General features: G+C 35.0%; 1 protein-coding gene and 1 non-coding gene across 2 annotated transcripts; one reads left to right on the forward strand and one right to left on the reverse strand.

The window, feature by feature from the left end:
* Nucleotides 1–514: 514 nt before the first annotated feature.
* On the forward strand, nt 515–25,984 carry LOC100423070 (transmembrane protease serine 11G-like). The gene is given in 10 exon segments (XM_078002579.1): nt 515–560; nt 701–819; nt 4,608–4,675; nt 5,341–5,477; nt 5,480–5,500; nt 15,859–15,897; nt 16,658–16,690; nt 16,693–16,828; nt 21,561–21,703; nt 23,850–25,984. Coding segments are annotated over 9 exon segments (630 nt in total). The 3' UTR covers nt 21,592–21,703; nt 23,850–25,984.
* On the reverse strand, nt 11,672–11,778 carry LOC114678476 (U6 spliceosomal RNA). Its single transcript, XR_003729923.1, has one exon. It is a non-coding gene; the product is annotated as a U6 spliceosomal RNA (small nuclear RNA).

Genomic DNA, 25,984 nt, shown 5'->3' on the forward strand with positions numbered 1-25,984 from the left:
GACACTGGGTAGAAGAGTGAGTTCACTGAAACCATGGATGATTGCCCTTATTGTCATAGCTGTTGTGTTGATTCTGGTAATACCGATTGGTCTCCTTGTTTATTTTTTGGCATATGGTAAGTATCTATTCATTGTTTTATTTTGAATATTTGAAAACCCACTTTACTTATTTTAAAACTTTAATGTTTTCTAATATTTTAGAATGCAATTTCCGTTTGAATACATTTATATACGGTTGGGGAAATAATCTTTTATGTATAAAAATTATGTCTAGAGTTTAAATTTTGATGTGATTTATATAATATTATTTCTTGAACAGTGCAATAAATATATCCTATGTAATTTTGTGATATAATATTAGTTAATATGCTAAGAGTAAATTATTTTAGTAGAAATTCTAAATTTGAGGTTAACCTCTGAAAATATGTGACATTCTACCATTACTTAATTTACAGCTTAAATTTATGAATGATCACTAACAGGTGATAATTGTGTTATGACATAACTGACAAGCATGGTGACTATGAAAATGTGTGATCTTAAAAAAGAGTTAGAGGGAGGTATAGACTACTGCTATAGAATTTTTAACTCTTGGGAGTTCACCAATTGTATCATTTTTTGTTTTCAACCCCTCTACTTCTCACAATTATACAACTCAAATTTACTAAACAGAAACCATCCCTGTCTGCTTCCCTTTCAGGCCAGAAGTTTTACTATTACCAGACCTCCTTCCAGATGCCCAGTATTGAATATAATCCTGATTTTTCAGTAGAACACTCAAAACTTAGCACTGATCTGAAACAAAAAGTCAGTAATGAGGTAAGCTAAATCTTTGCTGGCATCATTCCTCTCCTGACAATACTATTGTTAAAATTAAGGCAAAAGGTGAGTTGAAAGCGCTGCTTTTTGCATATACATTAGAATTTCCTGAAAAAAACAGAATGCCCAGTTAAATTTTAATTTCAGATCGTCCTGAAAATATCTTCATGCAGTATTGAAACATGCTTGTACTAAAAAATAATTCATTGTTTATCTGAAATTCAAGTTTAACTGTGTTTTTATTTGCTAATTCTGGAAACTGTAACCACTGTATTAGTCTGTTCTCACACTGGTAATAAAGACATACCTGAGACTGGGTAATTTATAAAGGAAAGATTGTTAAGGATTATTAAAGATTATAAAGGGAAGATAAGTGACTCACAGTTCCACATAGCTGGAGAGGCCTCATAATCATGGTGGAAGATCAAGGGGTATCTTACATGGCTGCAGACAAAAGAGAGCTTGTGTAGGTGAATTCCCTTTTATAAAGCCATCAGATCTCCTGAGACTTATTCACTATCACGAGAACAGCACGGGAAATACCTGTCCCTATGATTCAACTACCTCCCACTGGGTTCTTCCCATGACACATGGGAATTGTGGGAGCTACAATTCAAGATGAGATTTGGGTGGGGACACAGCTAAAACCTATCACCCACATCACCTCAGGACACCTAGAAAAATATACTAGACAAACGATAATGGCACCAGAGACTGAACAACATAAGCCCAACAGGTTTTTTTTTTTTTTTTGAGACCAAGCCTTGCCTTTGTTGCCCAGGCTGGAGTGCAGTGGTGTGATCTTGGCTCACTGCAACCTCCACCTCCCAGGTTCAAGCGAATCTCCTGCTTCAGCCTCCTGAGTAGCTGGGATTACAGGTGCCTGCCACCACGCCTGGCTAATTTTTGTATTTTTAGTAGAGACAGGGTTTCACTATGTTGGCCAGGCTGGTCTCGAACTCCTGACCTCAGGTAATCCACCCACCTCGGGCTCCCAAAGTGCTGGGATTACAGGTGTGAGCCACTGCACCTGGCCCCAACAGAAAAATTAAAAGGCAAATACAAAACCAACTATTAGAGTTATCTAAAATCTTAACTCTATCATTCAGGCACAAATAACATTACCACATACCATTTATTAAGTACCTACTCTATGGATGACCCTGATATATGTTCCATTAGGCTGCTCTTGAAAATATACCACAGAAACACACAGACTAGCTCTTCCTCTGAAGACTTCAGTTGTATTCGCAGCCACTACTGAGCCCAGCATTCACCAATCAAAGAAGGCAGATCACTCTTACCATGCGTTCAGACTTATTTCTTCAGCCATTTCACAACTCAAACCAGAAGCTGATGAAATGGTTTGAAGAATGCTACTGAGTGGAGTGGATATGCCTTTTCAAAAATACATCTTAAGGAAATTTTCATTGACGGGGAAAAAAGCAGGCCAGTGTAAAGAATATTTTGTTACAGGAGTTAAGATATTGAACTAGAGACAGCCCAAACTTCGAAGTCATAGACATCTAGATGCCACAAAGGATATTCCAGTTTTATCCTTTGTCATCCTAATAACTTTCAAAAAGTTGCTTGACCCCTAAAAATTTGCACTACAAAATGGCGATAATTTCACTCAACTCGCAGTGTTATTTTAAGGATCACCAAATGTAGTGAATACAAAGCATGAAAGGTAATATCCTAATAAACGTTAGCATCTGTTTCCAGTGCTCTCACAGAACTTTTTATATACCTTTTCTAAAGCACTGATCATAAGTTATGAAAACATTGTATGTCTATGTCCCCTTTTAACTTGCGAATTCATTTGTGCTGGAGGTAACTCCATTTCTTCTTATATTTCCTGTGCCTTTCACAGTGTTTGTACATGGTAGGCCCATACAAATACTCATCAAGGAGATGACTAGTAAATAAATGATCAGCTTACTAATATTGGTCCTGTTCCTTAATGCATAAATGGAGATAACATCAAGAAAGGCAATGCAGTAATTTCGACCAGAGGTAAATGCAAACTTTTTCTATAAAATGCAAGATAGTAAATATTTTCAACTTTACAGGACACACAGTGTCTGTGCAACTACTCACAGCTGTTATTGTAGTGTTAAAGCAGCCACAGACAACACATAAACAAGTAGGTGTGACAATGTTTCAATAAAAATTTATTATGAACACTGAAACTTGAATTTTGTAAAATTTTTGGATATCAAAAATACCCTTCTCATTCTTTTTTTCAACTATTAAAAAGACATGAAGACCGTGCTTAGATCGTGAGCAATATAAATGCAGGTAGCAGGTTCGATTTTGTGTATAGGCTATAGTTTGCCAATTCTTGCAGAGTTGAGTTACAGTTACAGCAAACATATTCCTAAAAGAGAAGATTAAAACCAGTACCTAAAATGAATTTTATACTTTCCTGAGGAGTTCAATAATCAGGACTGTTTATGTGTGACTCATGAAGCTGAGATTTACTCAGAAAAAAAATTATTAAATTGGAAAGAGAATGGAAGGAGGCAGGCAGAAAACATACAGATATTATATAAACATCTATATTTGTACATATAGAGAGAATATATTTTATGTATATATAAACATGTAAATATAAAATGTGGAAGTATATATACCAAAATGTAAATAACAAGTTCTCTAGACAGTGATTTAAAAATGACTTTAATGCTTTCCAATATATTTTCTATATTGTTTACTTTAAAATTTTTTAACAATAAATATGCATTAGTTTTGTCATATAAATGTGCATGTGTATATAAAAATACATTCTTCAAAAACAAATTTCCCTTCATAGTTAATTAGGAGAAAAACACATAACCATTTGTTTTGAGTAACTATTGGTTTATTAATTAACTTGTGCTCACCAGCCTATTCAAGATGATATTACATGGCATTTCACCAAAGAAAATTTCATAAATCAAGTCAGATAAATGAAAAGCACTTCTTTGACATATACCCGGTTTCACAACTTAGCAGCTCTTCTCTTCTGGTTTGTGAAACTCACTGTGCAGACTCAGGTTCACTTAAGGTTCAGTATATAGTCAGTCTTTTTTCTGACAAGCCAGCTTGATGAGTCTATAATCAGGCTTATGAGACCACATATTTTGTAACAAGCTGTGGTTTTATTAAGAAATAATTCTACCTAGGTATTCATACCACAGACAAATTATCCTATGTAGGAAGTCTAAAATGACACACAGTGGCATTTACAGTCTTATCTTATTCTAAGTAATCCTTTCTGACATTTTTATTGGTAAGTATGATGCTTCTAGAGAGCTGTTCAATAATATATGTCCTCCTCCTTTCTCCCATTTGCCACAGCATCAAAATCTGGCCAAAAAAGTTTATTTAGAGCCTAAAAAGCTGATCTTTCAATCACATCCATGAGGATGATAACTGAGCTGGAATGATACTGAGCGATGAGTGAGTGATGCATCCATATATATCAAACTTTCAAATCTCTCTGCCTCCTTCTCCATGTATATTTTATAATAGAGGTTGAAATGCCTCGTTAAGTCAACCCTTTAGATAGTCATCTTTGACCATGTGACAAGTTGTTCAAGTATCATCATCCGATTATAGAGATAATATTTATGATGGTGGGATTATGCCCAAATGAGGTTTGGGGGGGCTAACAGTAAATAAACATTGAAGTAAATGTTATTTGCATCATGGCAGGCTTTATGTAAGCATTTTTGTGGTACATTGAAATGTGTGAAATTCGTATTTAACAAAGCTCTATTTTGTTGTATTTTTTCTTTTCTCAGATAGATAAGATATTTCAGAGATCCAATGTAAACCATCATTACATCAAGTGTCATGTTGTCAACTTTAGGTAATCACAGTTAATTAATTTGTATGATTATAAAAGGCAGCTTTGTATTATACAGTTATTCTTCAGTTATTTGCTTTGTATACAGGTCTAAAGCTCTTAGATATATCAAGAGCGAAAATAGCTTAATGTTATTACATTTGTTGTTCCTCCTGTATAGAGTTCCTGTAGTGAGAGAGTTTCTTCAGTAGTGATGAAATATATTCTACGGGTTGTCCTTTTAAAGTCTTTTGCTTTTCTTATGGAAGATTCTTTCAATTATTAACTACTGCTCTCAATTTTACTGACTTTAAAAAATAACAAACAGCTATTATGAATTTTTGAATCACAGGAATATATATTGAATATATATTCACATATATAGTTTATGATTATATATATACAATGTTGGTGGATGTAACAAGTGCTTTAGATTTCTTTTTTAGAAAAAATAATTCTAGAACTGTCAGATACTCTCTCCTCCCTAAATAGGATCAAGTTTTACAAGCAGGGAATAATTTAGGTATTAATACCTGTGTGACACAAGGGGAGAAAATCTATGACAATAAAATGTGTAAAATATATATGTTGTATTTTCTTGAAGATATAACTAATATTTAAGTAATAAAGTATGACATAATAATTACTGTGGCTGTGGCCTTATTCATTCTGATTATTTTGTTTTTCAGGCCAAGTAATGACAATCTGAAAGCAGATGTATTGCTTAAATGTCAGTTTATTCCTAACAATGAGAACACAATAAAAATGCAAGCTGATAACATTTTGCATCAGAAGTTGAAATCAAATGAAAGCTTCTTGAAGATAGACCTTCATTACCTTATCTTAGAGGCAGGAAATACTATTTTTCTTTTATATTATAGTTACTCATTTTAATAACCTTCTCATATACAGAGAGAGCTTTATTTCACCATAAAGAAAACTACTTTTCATTTTAAGTCTCTTGTTTACTTGATAATGAACAAATCTCTTGATTGTGATAAGGAAGATTATCTTCTTTTGGCTAGTATGGAAATAATTATAAGTAAGAATTGTATGATAACCCAAATATAATAACATTTCTTCCTTTTTAAAAAAGATCTCAGTGGAATTGTTTGTGTTCATGCAGCATACATATGATAAAAACCAACACTCTACTGTTGATATACAGTAGTAATCTATAGTGTCTGACTCTCTTGAAATACTCTTTCCAATCTGAATCCAGAATGTGAAAGTGGTATGGACGCACGAGTCACAATATATAGGGCACAAACAAAATATGGGAGGAAGGATGAAAGAGGCCTGGCATTGTATGATACACTCTCATACCCTCTCTACAGCACACAGGATAGGACTGGCCCGGGACATGGAGTGGGCAGAATGACAAGAAAGACATCGGACTTAGACAGTATCTGTCTGAGGCATGAAGACACCATCTTATTTGCAACACAGACACAAAGAACTGATCGATAAGTGTTCAGGATATGAAATTAAATAAAGTTTATTATAATTCTAAAACTACTAGCTGCCTCTCAGGATTAGCTTTGAAGTTGTCATGTTTTACCAGAACTTGTTTAACTTTTGCAATGAGATTATAAGGCTGATCGAAAATTACAAATTATCAGTAAATCTTCACTCAGTACCTTTTCCCAGAACTATTCTGGGAGGTTAGAGCATGTACATTATAGTATGTTAACAGAAGATAAAATTATGTTGTAGATTTGACCAAAGTCAGAAAGAAGAAAAAATAGCTTGAAGATAAGAATGAGTAGTCTCTGTGAGTAATACCCAACCTTCAGTTCCATTAGTTATGCAGACAGGACAGAATAGACTCTGAATTCAAAGCACTGGACTATAGATAGCAGAGACAACACTTCCTGAAGGAAATGTTTTGTTGAGGAGGTATAGGTATCTGTCAAGTGTAACTTTACTTTTAAGTCAAATGTTAAAATCTTAAACTCATTATTTCTGGACCTATCCCTCACTCTTACCCCGGTATCTGCTTTATGGTGCTAGAGGAACTTAGATCCTTTCACAGTGTTGCTGGATGTGGGGAGGAGGGGGTGATTTAGGTCTCATTATTGGTTTGTGTAGGCATCCACTGGTGATGCATCACCCATCACCAGATACTCAGTTGCTTGTCTAAGCAAGTTATTGTTGAGATGATCCTTATTCCCAACCAAAGGCTTCCATGCAATGGTAATTCCTTATACTTACGTACTTCACAGGGGTGCTTGGGAGTTGCTTTGATTTGTATATTTTTTATTTCATGTTTCTCTCCAAAAGATATAACTTTCTGAACACAGGAAATATGCCTGCTGTAGTCACAAGCACATCCCCAGTGTTAGCATAGAACTCAACACAGGACAGGAACATGGTGTTTGTGAGATGTTTTATCTTTAACTCTATAAAACAACTCAATCTCTTGAAAGTGGGCAGGAAAAAAGAGGGAACTTTTAAAAGTAATAATACAACAGAAAACTGAAGACCTTAAAATCATTTCTCTTTCCACATAGAGTTTTAGAACTGTATAGGGGAAAAAAGTGAGAGGTTGCATATTTCACAATTTTAAAACTAGAGTTGAATTTTATAGGATAAGAAACATTATTTAAATATAAAGAATATAAAGAAAAAATGCATGGAATGCATTCAGAGAGACTGCAGATGATGGTAGAGAGAATGCTAGTCTAGGACTTAGAAGACCTGTATTCTAGCAATAATGACAGTAGTCAACCTTGCAAAAGTTGCTGAAACTGGATCAGTTCCTGTTTTGCAAAAATAAGATAATAAATGTAGAACTTACTCTTTAGGAAGGTGTAAAAATGCTTTCAAAATTACTAAGAAAGAATAAGTGAATTTAATGTATTATTTGATGGACTTTCTCAGATATCTAGGCTATTTTCTGTAAGTTTTCTAACCTCCCAGAATAGTTCTGGGAAAAGGTACTGAGTGAAGATTTACTGATAATTTGTAATTTTCGATCAGCCTTATAATCTCATTGCAAAAGTTAAACAAGTTCTGGTAAAACATGACAACTTCAAAGCTAATCCTGAGAGGCAGCTAGTAGTTTTAGAATTATAATAAACTTTATTTAATTTCATATCCTGAACACTTATCGATCAGTTCTTTGTGTCTGTGTTGCAAGTTTTACATTTTAAACGTATACTTTTTCTACATGTTACATTTTTTCTGGAAGTTTCGTAGTTTTACATTACATTTTACATTTAAGTCTATAATCCATTTTGAGTTAATTTTCTATGCCGTGACATTTAGGTAAGGGCTTTTAAAATTTTTTAAATTGATGTTCCATTATTCCAGTACCATTTGTAAAAACGTTATTCATCTTCCATTGAGTTACTTTTGCTCCTTTATCAAAAACTAATTAGGTATATCGGGCATACTTGTATGAATCTACTTTTGGGTTCTCCATTCTTTTCCATTGATTTAGGTCTATCCTTTCACTGGTACCATACTTTCTTGATTACTGCAGCAGTATATTAAGCCTTAACTGGTAAAAATGATTTATCCCACTTTATTCTCCTCTACCAAAATTGTTTTGGCTACTATAGTTCTTGATGGGTTGATCCTTTATCATTACATAATGTGCCTCTTTGGCCCTAGTAATTTTCCATGCTTTGAAATTTACATGATCTGATACCAATACTCCTCTTTAAAATTGTTTTTATGATTTATCTTTTCCATTCTTTTACTTTCAGTTTATCTATGTAGCTATGTTTGAAATGAGTTTCTTTTTTTGTCAATTAAAAAATAAAACATTAAAAAAATTTTTTCTTCAACTTTTAAGTTGAGGGGTACATGTGCAAGATGTACAGGTTTGTTACACAGGTAAACATGTGCTATGGTGGTTTACTACACAGATCAACCCATCACCTAGGTATTAAGCCCAGCATCCATTAGCTATACTTCCTGATGCTCTCCCTCCTCCCACCACCTGCTTTCCAAACGGGCCCCAATGTGTGTTGTTCCCCTTCATGTGTCTATGTTTTCTCATCATTCAGTTCTCACTTATAAATGAGAATATGTGATGTTTGGTTTGCTGTTCTTGTGTTAGTTTGCTGAGGATAATGGCTTCCAACTCCATCCATGTCCCTACAAAGGACATTGTTTCAATCCTTTTTATGGCTGCATAGTATTCCATGGTGTATATGCACCACATTTTCTTTATCCAGGCTATTATTGATGGGCATTTGGGTTGATTCTGTGTCTTTGCTATTGTGAATAGTATTGCAATGAACGTACGCGTGTGTGTATCCTTGTAATAGAATGGTTTCTATTCCTTTGGGTATATACCCAGTAATGGGATTGCTGGGTCAAATGATATTTCTGCCTCTAAGTCTTTCAGGAATCGCCACACTGTGTTCCACAATGGTCGAACTAATTTACATTCCCACCACCAGTGTAAAAGCATTCCTTTTCCTCCACAACCTTGCCAGCCTCTGTTGTTTTGACTTTTTAATAGTAGCCATTCTGACTGGTGTGAGATGGTGTCTCATTGTGGTTTTGATTTGCTTTTCTCTGATGATCAGTGATATTGAGCTCTTTTTCATATGTTTCTTGGCTGCATATATGTCTTCTTTTGAGAAGTGTCTGTTCATGTCCTTTGCCCACTTTTTACTGAAATTGTTTTTTTCTTGTACATTTGTTTAAGTTCCTTGTGGACTCTGGATAGTAGACATTCGTCAGATGGATACGCTGTAAAAATTTTCTCCCGTTCTGTAGGTTTCTGTTCACCCTGATGATAGTTTCTTTTGCCGTGCAGAAGCTCTTTAGTTTAATTAAATCCCATTTGTCAATTTTTGCTTTTGTTGAAATCGTTTTTGGCACTTTAGTCATGAAATATTTGCCCATTTCTATGTCTTGAATGGTATTGCCTAAATTTTCTTCTAGGGTTTTTATAGTTGTGGGTTTTACATTTAAGTCTTTAATCCATCTTGTGTCATTTTATTTTATTTTATTTTATTTTATTTTATTTTTGAGATGGAGTCTTGCTCTATCACCAGGCTGGAGGGAAGTGGTGGGATCTCGGCTCACTGCAACCTCCACCTCCCGGTTCAAGCGACTCTCCTGCCTCAGCCTCTCGAGTAGCTGGGACTACAGGCATGTGCCACCATGTCCAGCTAATTTTTGTATTTTTAGTAGAGACAGGGTTTCACCATGTTGGCCAGGCTGGTCTCGATCACTTGACCTCATGATCTGCCTGCCTCGGCCTCCCAAATGTTAATTTTTGTATATGATGTAAAGAAGGGGTCAAGTTTCAACTTTCTGCATATGGCTAGCCAGTTCTCCCAACACCATTTATTGAATAGGGAATCCTTTCCCAATTACTTGTTTTTGTTTTTGTCAGGTTTTTCCAAGATCAGATGGTTGTTAACGTGTGGTCTTATTTCTGAGATATCTATTCGGTTCCATTGGACTATGTGTCTGTTTTTGTACTGGTACCATGTTGTTTTGGTTACTGTAGCCTTGTAGTATTGTTTGAAGGTCTTCTTTGTACCTCTGGCAGAATTCAGTTTTGAATCTGTCTGGTCTTGGGCTTTTTTTTTTTTTTTTTGATTGATAGGCTATTTATTACTGCCTTAACTTCAGAACCCATTACTAGTCTGTTCAGGGATTCAGTTCTTTTTGTTTCAGGCTTGGTTGGGCGTATGTGTTCAGGAATTTATACATTTCTTCTAGATTTTCTGGTGTATGTGCATAGATGTGTTTACAGTACTCTCTGATGGTTGTTTATATTTCTGTGGGGTCAGCGGTGATATCCCCCTTATCATTTCTGATTGTGTCTATTTGAGTCTTCTCTCTTTTCTTCTTTATTCGTCTAGCTGACAGTCTATTTCATTAATTAAAAAGCAAACAACTGCTGGATTTGTTGATTATTTAAAGGGTTTTTCATGTCTCTGTCTCCTTCAGTTCTACTCTGATCTTAGTTATTTCTTGTCATCTGCTAGCTTTGGGGTTTATTTGTTGTTGATTCTCTAATTCTTTTAGTTGTAATGTTAGGTTGTTGATTTGAGATCTTTCTACTTTTCTGATGTGGGCATTTAGTGTTATACATTTCCCTCTTACCACTACTTTAGCTGAATGCCAGAGACGCTGGTAAATTGTCTTTTTGTTCTCATTAATTTCAAAGAAGTTATTGATTTCTGCCTTAATTTCATTATTTACCCAGGAGTCATTCAGGAGCAGATTGTTCAATTTCCATGTAGTTGTGTGGTTTTGAGTGAGTTTCTTAATCTTGAGTTCTAATTTTATTGCGCTGTGGTCTGAGAGACTGCTTGTTATAATTTCAGTTCTTCCGACTATGTGATCAATTTTAGAGTAAGTGCCATGTGGCGATGTGAAGAATGTATATTCTGTTGTTTTGGCTGGAGATTTCTGTAGAAATATATGAGGTCTGCTTGATCCAGAGCTGAGTTCAGGTCCTGAATATCTTCGTTAATTTTTCTGTCTCGATGATCTGTCTAACATTGTTAGTGAGATAATAAAGTATTTTCACTATTATTGTGTGTGAATATAAGTCTCTTTGTAGATCTCTAAGAATTTGCTTTATGAATCTGCTTCTGTATTGGGTGCATATATATTTAGGATAGTTAGCTCTTCTTGTTGAATTGAACCTTTTACCTTTATGTAATGCCCTTCTTTGTCTGTTTTTATCTTTATTTGTTTAAAATCCGTTGTGTCAGAAACTAGGATTGCGACCCCTGCTTTTTTCTGTTTTCCACTTGCTTGGTAAATTTTCCTTCATCCCTTTATTTTGAGCCTATGTCTGTCTTTGCACATGAGATGGGTCCATTGAAGACTGCATACTGATGGCTCTTGACTCTTTATTCAGCTGGCCATTCTGTGTCTTTTAACTGGGGCGTTTAGCCTATTTATATTTAAGGTTAGTATTATTATATATGAATTTGATCCTGTCATCATGATGCTAGCTGGTTATTCTGCAGACTTGTTTATGTGCTGCTTCCTAGTGTCATTGGACTGTGTGCTTCCATGTGTTTGTAGTGGAATATTATAGAAGGCTTCATAAATCTTTGTGTCATCCTTGTGTAGGGGCCAGGCTAATCTTCTCTGTATTGTTCCAATTTTAGTATATGTGCTGCTGAAGTGAGCACGGAGTTTCTTATAAACCACATTGTTGAGTTATGTTTTTAAAATCCATTCTGCCAACCCTTGTCTTTTAATTGTTATGTTTAAACCATTTACATACTAATTATTGATACGTTAGGGTTTAAGGCTTTCATTTTATAGTTTGTTTTCTGTTTGATGTGTCTTATATCTCTGTTCCTTTTTTCTTATCCGTTTGTGAGTGACTTGAATACTTTTTATAATTTTATTTTGATTTATTTGTGGCTTTTTAAAATTCATTAATTTGTGCAGTCATCTTAGAGGCTATTGTGAGTATTATCATTATATACATAACTAATCACAGCCTAGTGGTGCTGACATTTTACCACTTCAAGTGAAATGTAGTGGTAACATTTCATTTGAATATACTTCAGTTTGGGTCTCTTTAACCTACCTACTTTTAAAGTATACTTATCTTAAATATTTCTTCAACATACATTCAGCACAACATCAGTTGGTGTCATATTTTTTTCCTTCAACCATAAAATATATTTCTTTAAGAAACTCATTAAGTGAAAGATAGTCTTTTGTTTACTTTTATTTTTATCCATTCCATAGTTTTCTTTTCTTTCTGCACATTCTAGCCTCCTGTAATCATTTGCTTTTTGTTTGGATACTGTTGTGTAGTCATTATTTAAGGGAAGGTTTGTTAGAAAAAAATTCTTTTTGTTTCTCTTCATCTGAGAATATACTTATTTCTTCTATATGTCTCAAAGAGTTTCACAGGTTATGGGATTCAGGGTTGATAGTTCTTTTTTTTTCAGAACTTGAAAAATGCTGTACCACTTTCATTTGGCCTTCGTGGTTTCAGATGAGAACCACTGTTACTGAATTGGTGTTCTGCTCCAGGTAATGCATTGTTTTTCTCTGTATGCTTTTAAGATTTTTTTCTTTCATTTTTAGTAGTTTAGTTATAATGGGTCTTGGTATGGATTCTTGCAATTCATACTCTTTGGGATTTACTCATCTTCTTGAGTCTGTTGGTCTCTATCGTTGGCCAAATTTGGGGAGTTTTCAATAATTAATTATTTGAATATTTTTCAGCCTCACACTTATTTTCCTCTCCTTCTGAAAATCCAATGATACCAATGTTAGATCTTTTGCTACTGTCCCACAGATCCCAGAGGTTTTGTTCATTTTCTTCAATCCATTTATACCCTGTCTTCAGACTGAGTGAATTCTATTGACTTATTCTCAAGTTTACTAACTTCATTCTCCATCTTTTCTACTCCACTATTAGCACCATCCATCAGATTGGTTCATTATTATTGTTATTGTTATTTTGCTTATTGTATTATTCAGTCCTATAATCTTTCATTTGGTCCTTTTTTTATAATTTCTATTTATTTGCTGAGATTTTCTAGTTTTTTTTTTTTGTTTCAAGATAATTTGTACTTATTTCTAAATCACTTTTATGGCAGGTCTTTAAAATACACATCAGACACATCCAACATCTTATTCATCTCAGGATTGGCATTGGTTGTTTTTTCTCATTTAGATTATAGTTTTCCTGTTTGGGGGTATGATGAGCAATTTTTCTTTGTATTCTGAACATTTTAGTTACATTAGGAGACTTCTGATTCGATTTAATTCTTCCACTTTAACAGATAGGCAACCTGTTTAGGTTTAGAGTACAGATTCTTTCTTACTTTTGTTGTTTCAGTGACAATTTAGTTTTTATATCCTTGCAATACTATTCTGCACTTCCTCTTGATTACTGTTTCCCGTGCCTTTTGTGGGAGTAGAACATGCTTCCCTGGGCTGCCTTGAATCAGTGGGCCACCCTTTGTGGAGGGGTGCTGGGCCTGAGTCTCCTTATGTTTCTGAGTAGTTGCAGGTCTCTTCTGCCACTGTCTTTGTGGGTATATCAGTCTGCCAGGTAGTTCCTGGTTTTGAAGTGTGGATTGGGATGGCCAAGGGCTTTCTGCTATCGCTGCTGCTGGCAGAATGGACTGCCAGGACTTGGCTGCGAAGCCGAAGGTTTGAATTTCCCATTAGCTGTCTGTTGTGCTCTCCCTTTCCCAGTACTTTGGAGAGAGAGAACAGACTTGTATTGGGATCATTTTGTCTATTCCTGTTGATGATTACAAATTGCAGGCCTTAGGTCCCCAGTCCAGCGTATATGTGAAATAAAAAGAAAATCCAGGAACATGCACCACTTGTCCTTCCTTAAATTCTGAAGTCTCTAGCCTTTCTGTCTTCTTCCTTCCAGCTTTCAGAGTTCTTTTATTGTTATTTGATGAATAATTTTTAGATTACCTAGTTGTTTTTACAAGAGAAGAGCAGGGAAAAGTGAGTCTACACAATCTTGTTCTAGAACTAGAGGTATTAAACCTCTTTTATCCTGCAGATGGAACACATGTATTACATAATGCTCACATTTGATATACAGCACCATCATGGAAGTTCAACAATAGTTTTTACATAAATGGAGATGAGTTTAGGATTGAGCTAAACTTAGCTGTGAACTAACTGTAATTCTACCCCTCTCCCACTGCTCCATAACCTACAGAGAATGGCACTAAACTATAATTGATGTTACAGTGAAATGTATGCAACACAAGCTTTTGCCTCACGAATTATTGAATCATGTTCCAGCTGGGCATGGCAACTCACTCCTGTATTCCCAGAACTTTGGAAGGCCAAGGCGAGAGAACTGCTTGAGGCCAAGAGTTTGAGGCTGCAGTGAGCTATGATTGTATCACTGCACTCCACCCTGGGCAACAGAGTGAAACCCTGTCCCTAAAAAAATAAAAATAAATCATGTTCTTAATAAATTTGCCTCATAATATTATGTGAGGATATAATAAGCAAATAAATTTTGTCACAGAACCTAATATACAAGGCTTAGTAAACTATTAGTTATGATTGCCATTTATTTATTCACCCAGCAAGTATTTATTGAGAACCTATTTGTGCCAAAAATTAAAGTCTTTGCTTCATGGAACTAATATTCTAATTGTGGTAAGGAACATAATAACTAGATAAAAAATAAACAAAGTAATATCAGATAATTTGAAACTCCATGCAGAGAACAGAGAGAGGAAAAAGCTACTTTAGATTTGGTTGTAATGGAAGTTCTCTCTGAGGAGAGGATTTTAAAGCTGAGATCTGAGTGGCAAAGGGAAACCAACCATAAAAAGGCCAAGGGAAATAAGCATTCCTGGCAAAAGGTACAGCTAGAACAAAGATTGCAGGCAGAAATACCTTTGCACAAAATAGGAAGGCCAAGGTGGCCATTGAGTCATGACTAAAAGCAACAGCAGAGCCACTTGCCATCAGAGACGTAAATAAGGACCATATCATGTAGGGCCAGGTAGGAAGTTTGGTTTATTCTAGAAGCCATTAGTGGCAAAATTTAATTCTAAGGGATTTACTCTAATACACTTAAGCATACTTTCCTGCAGATGAATTCAATGTACCGCTTTAGAGTCTGACCTAAATTAAAGACTTATTGGTTTTCAGGCTCACCGAAACTCCACATTGGCTTTCATCTTTACGAAATGTGGGTCTAGATTGCTCATTATACAAACTAGAATACAGAACAATTCAAATAATTTGGGAGGACAGTCACAGATTATGGTTTTCTTTATTTCACATTTTGAAAAAAATGACTAACAAGATAGCATGTTTTGAGGTTTTCTCAGCACACTGGTGAATTTTGATTCTACAGGGAGCATCCCTGGACCAAGCATAGATTACCAGACTTCCAAGACGCATTAACGGCGAAGACTATTCCTGGACTCTTCTGTTTTAACTTATATTTTGAAAAAATGGTGTGGCATTGATTAACTAGAAGGCTCCTTCCTTTATGGCAAACTGTATCTTTCTTTTTGCCAATGATCTTGTAACCATAAACCAGGATTTTCCTGGAGTCCACATACAGTCAAAAGAGTTCAATTTACATCTAGCCTTCTCCTTTACGTAGGATTTTATTCTATTGCCTTTGAATTAAAAATTTCCTGACTGATGCAGTTCCTCTCAACCAGAAAAAGTCATATCATGTAGGAATAGTATTTTAAATTATAATAATTTAATCACTGAGCATCTTCTGGTTTTTTTTTCAGATATGAATGCAGCACAAGCAGAGCACATTCTTAACAGCTGTAAGTTCAAGAATATCACTGAGATGTTTATAAACCAAAGAACAAAACTCAAAACGTTTAGCATTTCTCTTTTTCCATGTTTACTCTTTCTCAAAACTGTATAATATCTCTAGATGGATATGCGATTTGACTCTCCTCAAGGGAAAAATTACTAGTCATAATTGAGAATATCTATATGTATTCCTTGAAAAGGTTTGCTCTCCCTCACAGAAAGTTTTGTTAATGTCTTCTTTAACAGTTTTCTTTTATTTCATTGTATTTATTTTTATTTGGCCTCCTTTGTTAAAGTAGCAAATTTTGCTTAGTGGTTAAATGACACCCGAAAACTTTAATATAGAAACTTTTATGTTTATGCTATAGTAGTATTTTGGTTGTAATATTAGACATGCATTTTAAAAAAACCTACGTATGTTATTTTCTGCAATAAATAGTGTACACTTGGCACTCAAAAAATGTTATTAGGGTACACTGCTGCACCTAACAGCATGACCCGGAAGAATGTGAAAAGCCACATTTTAAAATGATGGTTTTTAAAATTCACCAGAGAGAGTGTTAAATAATTTTTAAAATGTTAATACTTACTTGAAGTGTGAATAATCATATTTTATCAATGTATATTACTATTTGTTTATTTAACATTAACTTCAAAAGTTTTTTTAAGGTAAGACACATTTGTAGATATTTCTACTCTTAACTATGTGCCAAACATACCTACACATGTTTATAACCTGAAATTAGCTATCTTATTCCCTTCTTACAGGTTGTGGTTTAGGGAAGGAGTTTCCATCCGTGGAGGGATTGCTGATGGTCGGATTACAAGAAAAGGTGATTGGCCCTGGCAAGCGAGCCTGCAGGTGGAGGGGATCCATTTGTGTGGCGCATCTTTGATCAGTGAAGAGTGGCTCCTGACCGCGGCTCACTGTTTTGACTTGTGGGTTCCCAGTCTATACCCATGGGATCACTAGCTTTGCCTCTTTTTCATCTCTTCACATCCAATAGTTCTCTCTTTTACATTTCCTTTATAAACATCTTAGGCTGCAGCCTGGTCAGCATAGTGACACCCATCTCTACTAAAAATACAAAAATTAGCTGGACATGGTGGCATGTGCCTGTAGTCCCACCTACTCATGAGGCTGAGGCAGGAGAATCGCTTGAACCCAGGAGGCAGGAGTTGCCGTGAGCTGAGATCACACCAGCGCATTTCAGCCTGAGTGACAGAGTGAGACTCCGTCTCAAAAAACAAACAAACAAACACCCAAAAAAGAAAACATCTTAGACCTCCCAGTGTCACTTATGATTGTCCTGCAGGCTTAGGAATAAATGACAGTTAACTGAAGAATAGTAGAAAAAATTAGAGAGAATATCTTCAGTTCCAACTGAAAATATACTCTTCAACAATCTCAATTTTAACTAGGAACAAGCCAGCACTGTCAAAGATTATGCACACTCACCTGTTCTCCTAAGAGATATTTTAGATAAAACAAACAAACAAACAAACAAACAAAAACTCTGTTAATAGTTTCCTGAACTATAGGTTATAGCTGATGATCCCACATGAATATCTTTGGTGATGTGCTTTTATTCTTTGTATGTTTTTTGACAATTTAACATATAGAACACTTGGAAATAATACAGAGATACAGTAGCCCTAGTAAAATTTATATAAAATGAGAGAATATTCTGGGTAAGATGTTAAATAAAAAGAAAGCATGAGGAAACAATATAAATATATAAAATATCACTCCAATTTTACCTCTCTTTCTCTTTATAACTATACATACATTTATATGATCGTGCCTTGATATGAGTGTATACGTGAATCTGTGTGTGTATATGTCTACTTAATAATTATATTTTCTTAAATTAATTTGTGTTATTTATATAATCAAAAATGGCAATAATATAGAATAATGTAGAATAATATACAAATACAAGCTTCCTTCAAGGAGAGTAATTTAAGCTGCCTTGGAATGGAGGTTTGTTATCAAGTAGATGAAAGCAAAGCAGTCGTAGGAGAGAAGCCTCAGATAAGAAGGTGAGATGGTTCCAATCAATTATTGCCTTAAAAAATTTGCCCCTCTCCCACATTTATGTCCTCTGCCCATCCAGAGTCCTGGGCAAATTTAAATTAGAAATGAACCAACTGTACTCCTTTTACTCTGTGATCGGTGAGAAAAATTCCAAACTGTAGATGGCTAGTTTTGGAATAACCCTGAGTCCCTCACTAATGAGAAGAAAGATGGAATCAATTATTATTCATGAGAACTATGCCGCCCATAAACACGATGATGATATCGCTGTAGTGAAGCTCTTCACCCCCATCATATTTTCCAATGAGGTGCACAGAGTCTGTCTTCCAGAAGCTACTTTTGAAGCCTTGCTTAAGAGTAAAGTGTTTGTCACTGGATGGGGTGCACTTAAATTAGATGGTGAGTATCTCAGTAAAACAACAAAGCAAAAAATATAAACCTATCCTTCATTTGAACAGGGATATGAAATAAAATACAAAATCAAAATAAATAAGAGATGAAATCAGATGTCCCATGATAAATATGGCAAAAACAAACAAATAAGAAACAGATGTGGTGAATTTCAAAAATGTTAGCACCATTACTATTACACAGTACCTATGTTTATTGTCTTTATATGGACTGTTTGGAAACTGGTTAGAGCTTTGTTTTCCAAATTTATTAAAGCATATTTTTACATCTTTTTTTCTTTCAAATGCTATCTTTCATATGTGTAGTTTCTGCTATGACTGCTTGATTCATAAAGTATATAATTTGCAAGCACTAGTAATGATAAGCTTTTGCAATGCATCATGCAGCTAAACAGAAACAGCCTTAAGTGAATAAACTGAATGACTACTCTTTACCTGGCCCTAAATATTAAATGGGTCCCTCTGGTCCATGTATCTGTGGAGCTGTTCTTCAACCTGAAACTATAAATTTGACAATAAACTGCAAACATAGATGTTTAGATCCTGATATGACTTTCCCATTTTTATGTCTACTGCTTGACTTTTACATATGAGGGTTTAATCTGCTCTCAAATTTCTAATTTTTGTTTCGGGCTCTTGTTATGAAGTCATGTGAGTCTAATCGGTTAATTTTTATAGAAGTCGGCTTCCCTCCGATATACGCTCTAAAATTCTGATGTTGAGTCTAGGTTGATACACTATCATTATAATCTCAGACTATGTAATCAAATTTTCCTAATCTCTGAGTGATCTGCATTGTTCTCTAGGAAATGGTGATGAGTATGAAGGGGAATTAAATCTTTTAAGACTTAAAGCCACTTCCTGATAAAAGTAGAAAAGGAAAACATCTACTACTTGAGTAACACCATTACGCTTACTTCTATAATCTAACTAAACTTAACACCTCCTACTCCCAGAGTTTGGGAGTGATCTGGTACTTCATCATGAATCATTCAAAGCCCAATAGTGTGCAGATTACTGTGCAATGAGCTATCTACTCTCATAAGTTGAATACATTTCACAATAACATTATGGATTTGTAAGGCATCAAACCAAATTAATGGATATTTGATTGTGTATTTTTATTTTCCTGCACTTTGAAACGGAGATAAGGACCTACTCAGGTTCTCTTCTCCTGCCTCCCAAGATTTAGCCAATCATATCTAATTAGAAATCTTATTAACACAAAGAAGGGAACAACAGACACTGGGGCCTAATTGAGGGTGAAGAATGGGAGGAGGGAGAGGAGCATTAAAAAACAAACAAACAAACAAACAAAAAAAACAACTATTGGGTACTAGCCTTAGTACTTGAGTGATGAAATAACCTATACAACAAACCCCCAAGACACTAGTTTACCCCTGAATCTAAAATAATTTTTTTAAAAGAAAAGAAATCTTGTTACCAGACAGCTTGCAAAACAGAAACATTCTACTCTCTGGATAGTTTCTTCTTTAAATAATTGGTGATGTAAAGTAGTTTGTCATATTGTCGAGCACTTGAATTTATTTTTTAAGCTGAGATTAAGATTATAAGCATTTGAAAATTGAGACTGAGCATTTTAGACCAGTTAGCTAAAATAAATATTCGCACACAGAAATTACAAATAGAATACAATTGATTAAAACTTGAGAATACCTTAAACATTTTAATGACACTATACACAACAAAATAGATAGTATTGAATATTGCTAAGGCATTGACACAAATAAATAGATTGCATAAAGTCTATATAAAGAGCAGTTGGTGAGCAGACTGCCTCACTGGGAACATTTCAAGCAGAACGAGAGCTAGAAGAGAAAATGGCCATACAATGACCCTTTTAAAGATGATGACTGAGGTGGAGAGATTCACAAGACCCTACAAAATCTTTAATGACTGTAGAGAATCTGGACTTAGTTTCTCAGCAAGACTGGCAATCTTAGGTGAGTAAATTTACTCATTTTAAAACAATTAGTTTTCTTGACAGCAAATGGCCAAATCCCTAGAAACCTAGATCTCTCCTTATAAAAGCGCTAACTTTCTCTCCATCCAACATAAACCTTAAAGTGCAGCTTTAAGACCCTGAGGATCTTAAGTATATACCCTAATCTCTACAATTCACTCTAATAGCATCCTTTTATTACTAAATGAATATGATGCAAGGTACTGTCATAACTGATTATATTCATTGTTTTTTAACTTATAAACGTCTGAGCAAGGCATTATTTTCTCCTTTTCACAGGTGAGTTAAATGATGCTTAGTAACTTTCCCAAAGCCACATAGCTTGTAAATTGTGCAAATAGTGCTCAAACTTATATCTGCTCCTTCTAAGTTCAAGGCCCTTAAGCACATAATTATGCTAATTCATTGTTCAAATCAATACTACTGCCCTCCCTCATCCTCTCAGTTGTCTTTGACCCTGTTGTAAACAAATCATCCATCTTTATATGAAAGATTAGTACAGTCTTTAAAATAGAAGTTGCTCCTATTTTAAAGAAATGAGAAGAATATAATAGTTAAAACAATATTACATGCAATCAATAAGTGTGTGGTTAATAAAATATAAGCTGTGTCTTTTCTTGGTATGTGTTACTTACTCTGGTATTTGTTTTGGATAGCAAGTTAAGCTATTATCAGAGTAAGCATGGTTTTCCTACGAAGCAATAGCATTCCATCCATATTAAAGTTAAATCTGGTAGTACAGTAGTGTTCTGTGCTGCTTTTCCTCAAGATTCACAGTTCCCAAAATAGCTATGTCCTTTGTAAAGTAATGAAGAAGATTTCCGAGTAAGGTTAAGGTAAGCTGTAGCATATTCTCCCAGGTGATACGAAATACTCTGGTTTTAAAAAGATCACCTCAATTAAAAAGCTTCTAACATTATTCCTTAACTGTGTGATCATGACAAGACTCCTAACCAGGTAAGCTTTGGTCTCCTCAACTGACAAAGAGAATATTTATATCTTTGTTTGGTGGCTGCTGCAAGGATTAAATAAGGTAGCAGGAGTAAACAAGCCAAATATGGCGCCTAGTGAATAGAAGCCACCCTATAAATGTAACTTGATTCTGAGCACTGTCATTCTCCAGAATCTTACAACTTCAAGATTAAGGTTTTATCACTGGTCCATTCTTTGTAAGACACAATTAACTATCATGGCAGCAATGCAGAAGTTCTTCATCTATTTATTTTTTCTTTCTTTCAGGTCCCTTTCCCAACATGCTGCGAGAAGTTGAGGTAGAGATCATAAGTAATGACACATGTAATCAAGTTCATGTGTATGGTGGTGCTGTATCATCAGGAATGATATATGCTGGATTCTTGTCAGGAAAACTAGATGCCTATAAGGTAAGAATAGATCCAAATCCACAAAAATGACTGTTTAGTAGGAATGGCCTTACTGACCATAGAACAATATCATTTCACATGACTGCATGAAATTAACCTGTGGAGGAGAGTGTAAAATGAGGGAGTGGAATAATCATAAGATGTAATTCCCATTTAACACCCTATTGAGGAGAACTATCCCTAAAACGTGGTCACCAGCTGCAAATAGCGCTCTCATTAGAGAAACATACTGAAAGCAGATAGTAGAAACCAAGTCAGTAAGCCATACAATAATTGCTTCAAGCCACAATCATAACCAGTAGTTAGGTATCTAATCCCCACTAATTGCAAGGCACTGCAAGATGGGACCTGCATCTACATCTATGGCTAGTAAAGTAGCATCCCACAGGTCCCACAGGTACCTAAGCCATTGACTTTAAACAACATACTTCCATACTTCTAATAGACATAATTATGCTATTAGAAACAAAACAAAAAAGTACATATTTATCTACATTTGTTCAGGGTAAAGTGTTACCTCACAGATCACATTTAGAAACCAATTCAATAAATAATATAATCATTAAACATTTTAGGAGAATATAAGTTTTAAATTCTGGCTATGTAAAAGAATAAAAATAAGCAAATAAAATAATAAAAGTTTGAATTTGTAGCATTTGAAACTGGAACAGTTTAATGATTTTTTGAAGAATTAAGAATGGCTTTGAGAATTTGATATATATGTGCACTTTTCTTATATGCAAAGGTGCCGCTGTTGATCTGCCATTGGCTGTCTGTCATGTGATGGTAATAAACATATTCACTTATTCATTCCATTTTTTGTCAACCACGAGATACTGTAGCAGTTACTGAAGGAAGCATAAGTATTTGTTAAAATCACAATGAATCCACAATGAATTTACAATCTAAAAATATAGCACACAAATAATTCAAATAAATGAAAGGCGAGGGCTTGGCTACATATTCTAGAATACAGGGTCTCCCTCCACTCACTTTCCATCATGAGGGGAAGGAGAAGCAATGTGGGTGGTCCGAGATATAACTAGACCACATGGCTTAAAAGAGAAACCCAAATAAATCTATGTAAAAGCAGATCTCTCTTTCCACTGGTTCATATACCCTTGCTTCCTTTCACTGCTAGCATAGTGAAATACCAAGGACCTAAGTTAGGATGTGGGCCTAAGGAAAAGGAGCTAAGGAGGAGTTCTTTTGGTAGACCAAGGTTTTCACACTCTGTCCACCGACTCTGAAGGAGGTCAAGAAGTATGTGAAGAAAATGGAAGGGAAGGGAGTTAAAAGCACAAGACTCTAGAAACCCATGTCTTCTTCAAACAGGATTTTTCCTCTTGTTTAAAAACTCTATAATGGGCTTCCACATAGTGTTCTTTTGAATGAATAGGTACATTGTTAAAAGATCAATTTAAAATCATTTGTCTATACCAAGGTTTAAAGATAAGAGGGAAGTCCTCATAACTTTAGACCAGTCCACTAGAGCTAGGGATTCCACCTTAGTTTGGGAGCAGAATATTTTCAGCAAGAAATAGCGCACATTTGCATGGAGTGCCCCTTGCATATGTTGCTCCTCTCAAACCTACAAAGACATAGTGATATGATATCCAGGACATTTTCCTGTCAATTAATGTGAGTGGAATAAGATGAGATTCAAATTCACAGCCAGAGACTCCTTCTAGTTAACAGAAACAATGATGGAAGAGACACTAGGCTTGAACCTGGGAGAGGCTTATGGACAAGGTGACTTGTTTATTGAGTCTTGAGGTTATCATTTATGTAAGACATAGAAGAACACAGTCCTGTGTCTTAGTTAAGCCTTCCTAGTCTCATGCCTAGTGTCATAGAATTTCGTTTTGCTCTGTCTAAACTAAAACTAAAAATTTTAGACAGCAAAACTAAAAATTGTACAAGGGTAAAACTGAAATCTTAGCTTTATTCACATTACCTTGTACCTGAAGGCATAAACAGGGAGTAAGTAATAAGCTCAATTATCATATTAATACTAATGGTAAGTAAAATACAATGATTTTACATATTTTGATCCAAGGTGTTAGTTTATTAGACATCCAGATGCCAATTAACCCATTTCTGACATCCCTTTATTTATCAAATTGATCATATTGTTCTTTTCCAGCGTGATTCTGGAGGTCCTCTGGTTATTGCACGTGATAGAAACGCCTGGTACCTCGTTGGAATAGTAAGCTGGGGGATAGACTGGAAAAGAAAACAAGCCGGGACTCTATACCAAAGTGACTCATTATCGAGACTGGATTAAATCTAAAACTAACATCTAATGCAACCATCATCTCAAATCCAAACTATAAATGTCATGTGTGGTCTCTAGAAAATTGTGTTTAGTGTGTGTCGCCATGTGTATTATCTTCGAGTTCAAAATCCAAAAAAGTGTGATCTAATGACTTTCCCCTTAAACACGGAGAAGGCAGGCTTTCCTTCACATCATCTGAAGTGTTTTTCTCCCATGGGCACAGAAGATATTTCAGCTACACAAAGATCTACCATTGCTGCTAAGTGTCTCTGATTTGTTCATTTTTCTTCTTCTAAGACATACAATATTCCTTTCAGAGTGAGCCGGCAGTTGAATCAGATAAGTACCAATTGGCTAAGCATGCTCTACTTTTTCACTGAAACAGCATATCTCCCGTACCTGATGGCTCCACAGCTTTAGTCTCTCTTGTCAAATATTCCTCATTAAGAATGTGTGGGTTCACTGAACTAGATAAGTCAAGGTTATTAATTTTCACCATTGTTAACACAAATGATGGAAGGGACACTAGGCATGAAACTAGGGCTTAAGAGATGGCACTACTGTGAATCCATTCCCCTTTGCCCTCAGAAGTGCATTTAACTTCCTTAGAAACTTGAAAAAGATTGACATTTATATTTACACTCAATGATGTAGATTTTAGTCTCTTTAAACAATTACATTGATGTTTATTTTGGAGCAATCAATAAATCCCTGTCAAGAGAACTGTCAAGATTGCTTTGTACAGGATTCTGCTCTGAACTATGTAAAAATGCTTTTATATACTCATAAATTAAAGGCAACCTTTCTTGGCATTTTTAAGTTGAAAGGAAAAGAGGCAATGATTTGGTGAGAAAGAGCTAGTTTCAGTTTCATCTTTAAAATGAGAGAAGTTTCAATCTTTGTGTAAACTTACTTTTCACTTTTTAAAATTATCTCAATGTATTTTCCTTAAACAATTTTCAACAAACTTCAGAACAATTAAGGGTTCTGCAGAATGGGAAATCAATATAAATTAGATATTCAGAAACACCTTACAGGAGAAGTCATTATAAAATTAGACATTCACAAACAATTTGATACAAGATTTTGGTAAAGACTTTATTGTGTAATATTTACATTTATTACTAAAAGTGGCCAGCATTTTTTTGTATATTAATATTTATAGATAATAAAGAAAATATCTTTGGAATTACTTATTATGTTGAAGTCGTCATTTTTATATGTATTTAATTGCATATTTTATAGTACTGTACATGACTGTGGACTAGTATTTAACAAAATCCATGCTTATTCTGTGTGTCTAAACCTTTATTCCCACCTCCCTTTTAAAATTAATTTAGTTAATGAGATAATTGCTGTGCTAACATCTTTTGGGGAGTTTTATATTGAGTCTCTCTTGCCCCACATAATAGGATATTGTATATGTTAAAATATATATGTGGCAACAAACTCAAATTCATTCTGTTTGAGTCATCGCTACAATGCAGGATTTCTCAATCTCAGTGCTATTGACATTTTGTCACAGTTAAATCTTTATTGAGGGAGGGGGAGAAACTGTCCTATGCATTGTGATATTATCAACATTCCTAAACTTTACATACTAGGTTCCAGTAGTACTCCCCTGCAAAGTTCCAACAACCAAAAGTTACTGCAGACATTACCAAATGTCCCTTGAGGAGCAAAATGACCCTCAGTTAAGAAATCCTGCTATGGGATCAATAGTAATAGGAAAAAAATTCACTATTAAAAATCATGCATTCTGTTCTCACTCATAGGTGGGAATTGAAGAATGAGATCACTTGGACACAGGAAGGCGAACATCACACACCGGGGCCTGTTGTGGGGTTGGGGGAGGGGGCAGGGAGATATATCTAATGTAAATGACGAGTTAATGGGTGCAGCACACTAACATGGCACATGCATACATATGTAACAAACCTGCATGTTGTGCACACGTACCCTAGAGCATAAAGTAGAATGAAAAATAAAAATAAAAAAATAAA

Source organism: Macaca mulatta, chromosome 5 (genome assembly GCF_049350105.2).
Source record: "Macaca mulatta isolate MMU2019108-1 chromosome 5, T2T-MMU8v2.0, whole genome shotgun sequence".
Taxonomy (NCBI): domain Eukaryota; kingdom Metazoa; phylum Chordata; class Mammalia; order Primates; family Cercopithecidae; genus Macaca; species Macaca mulatta.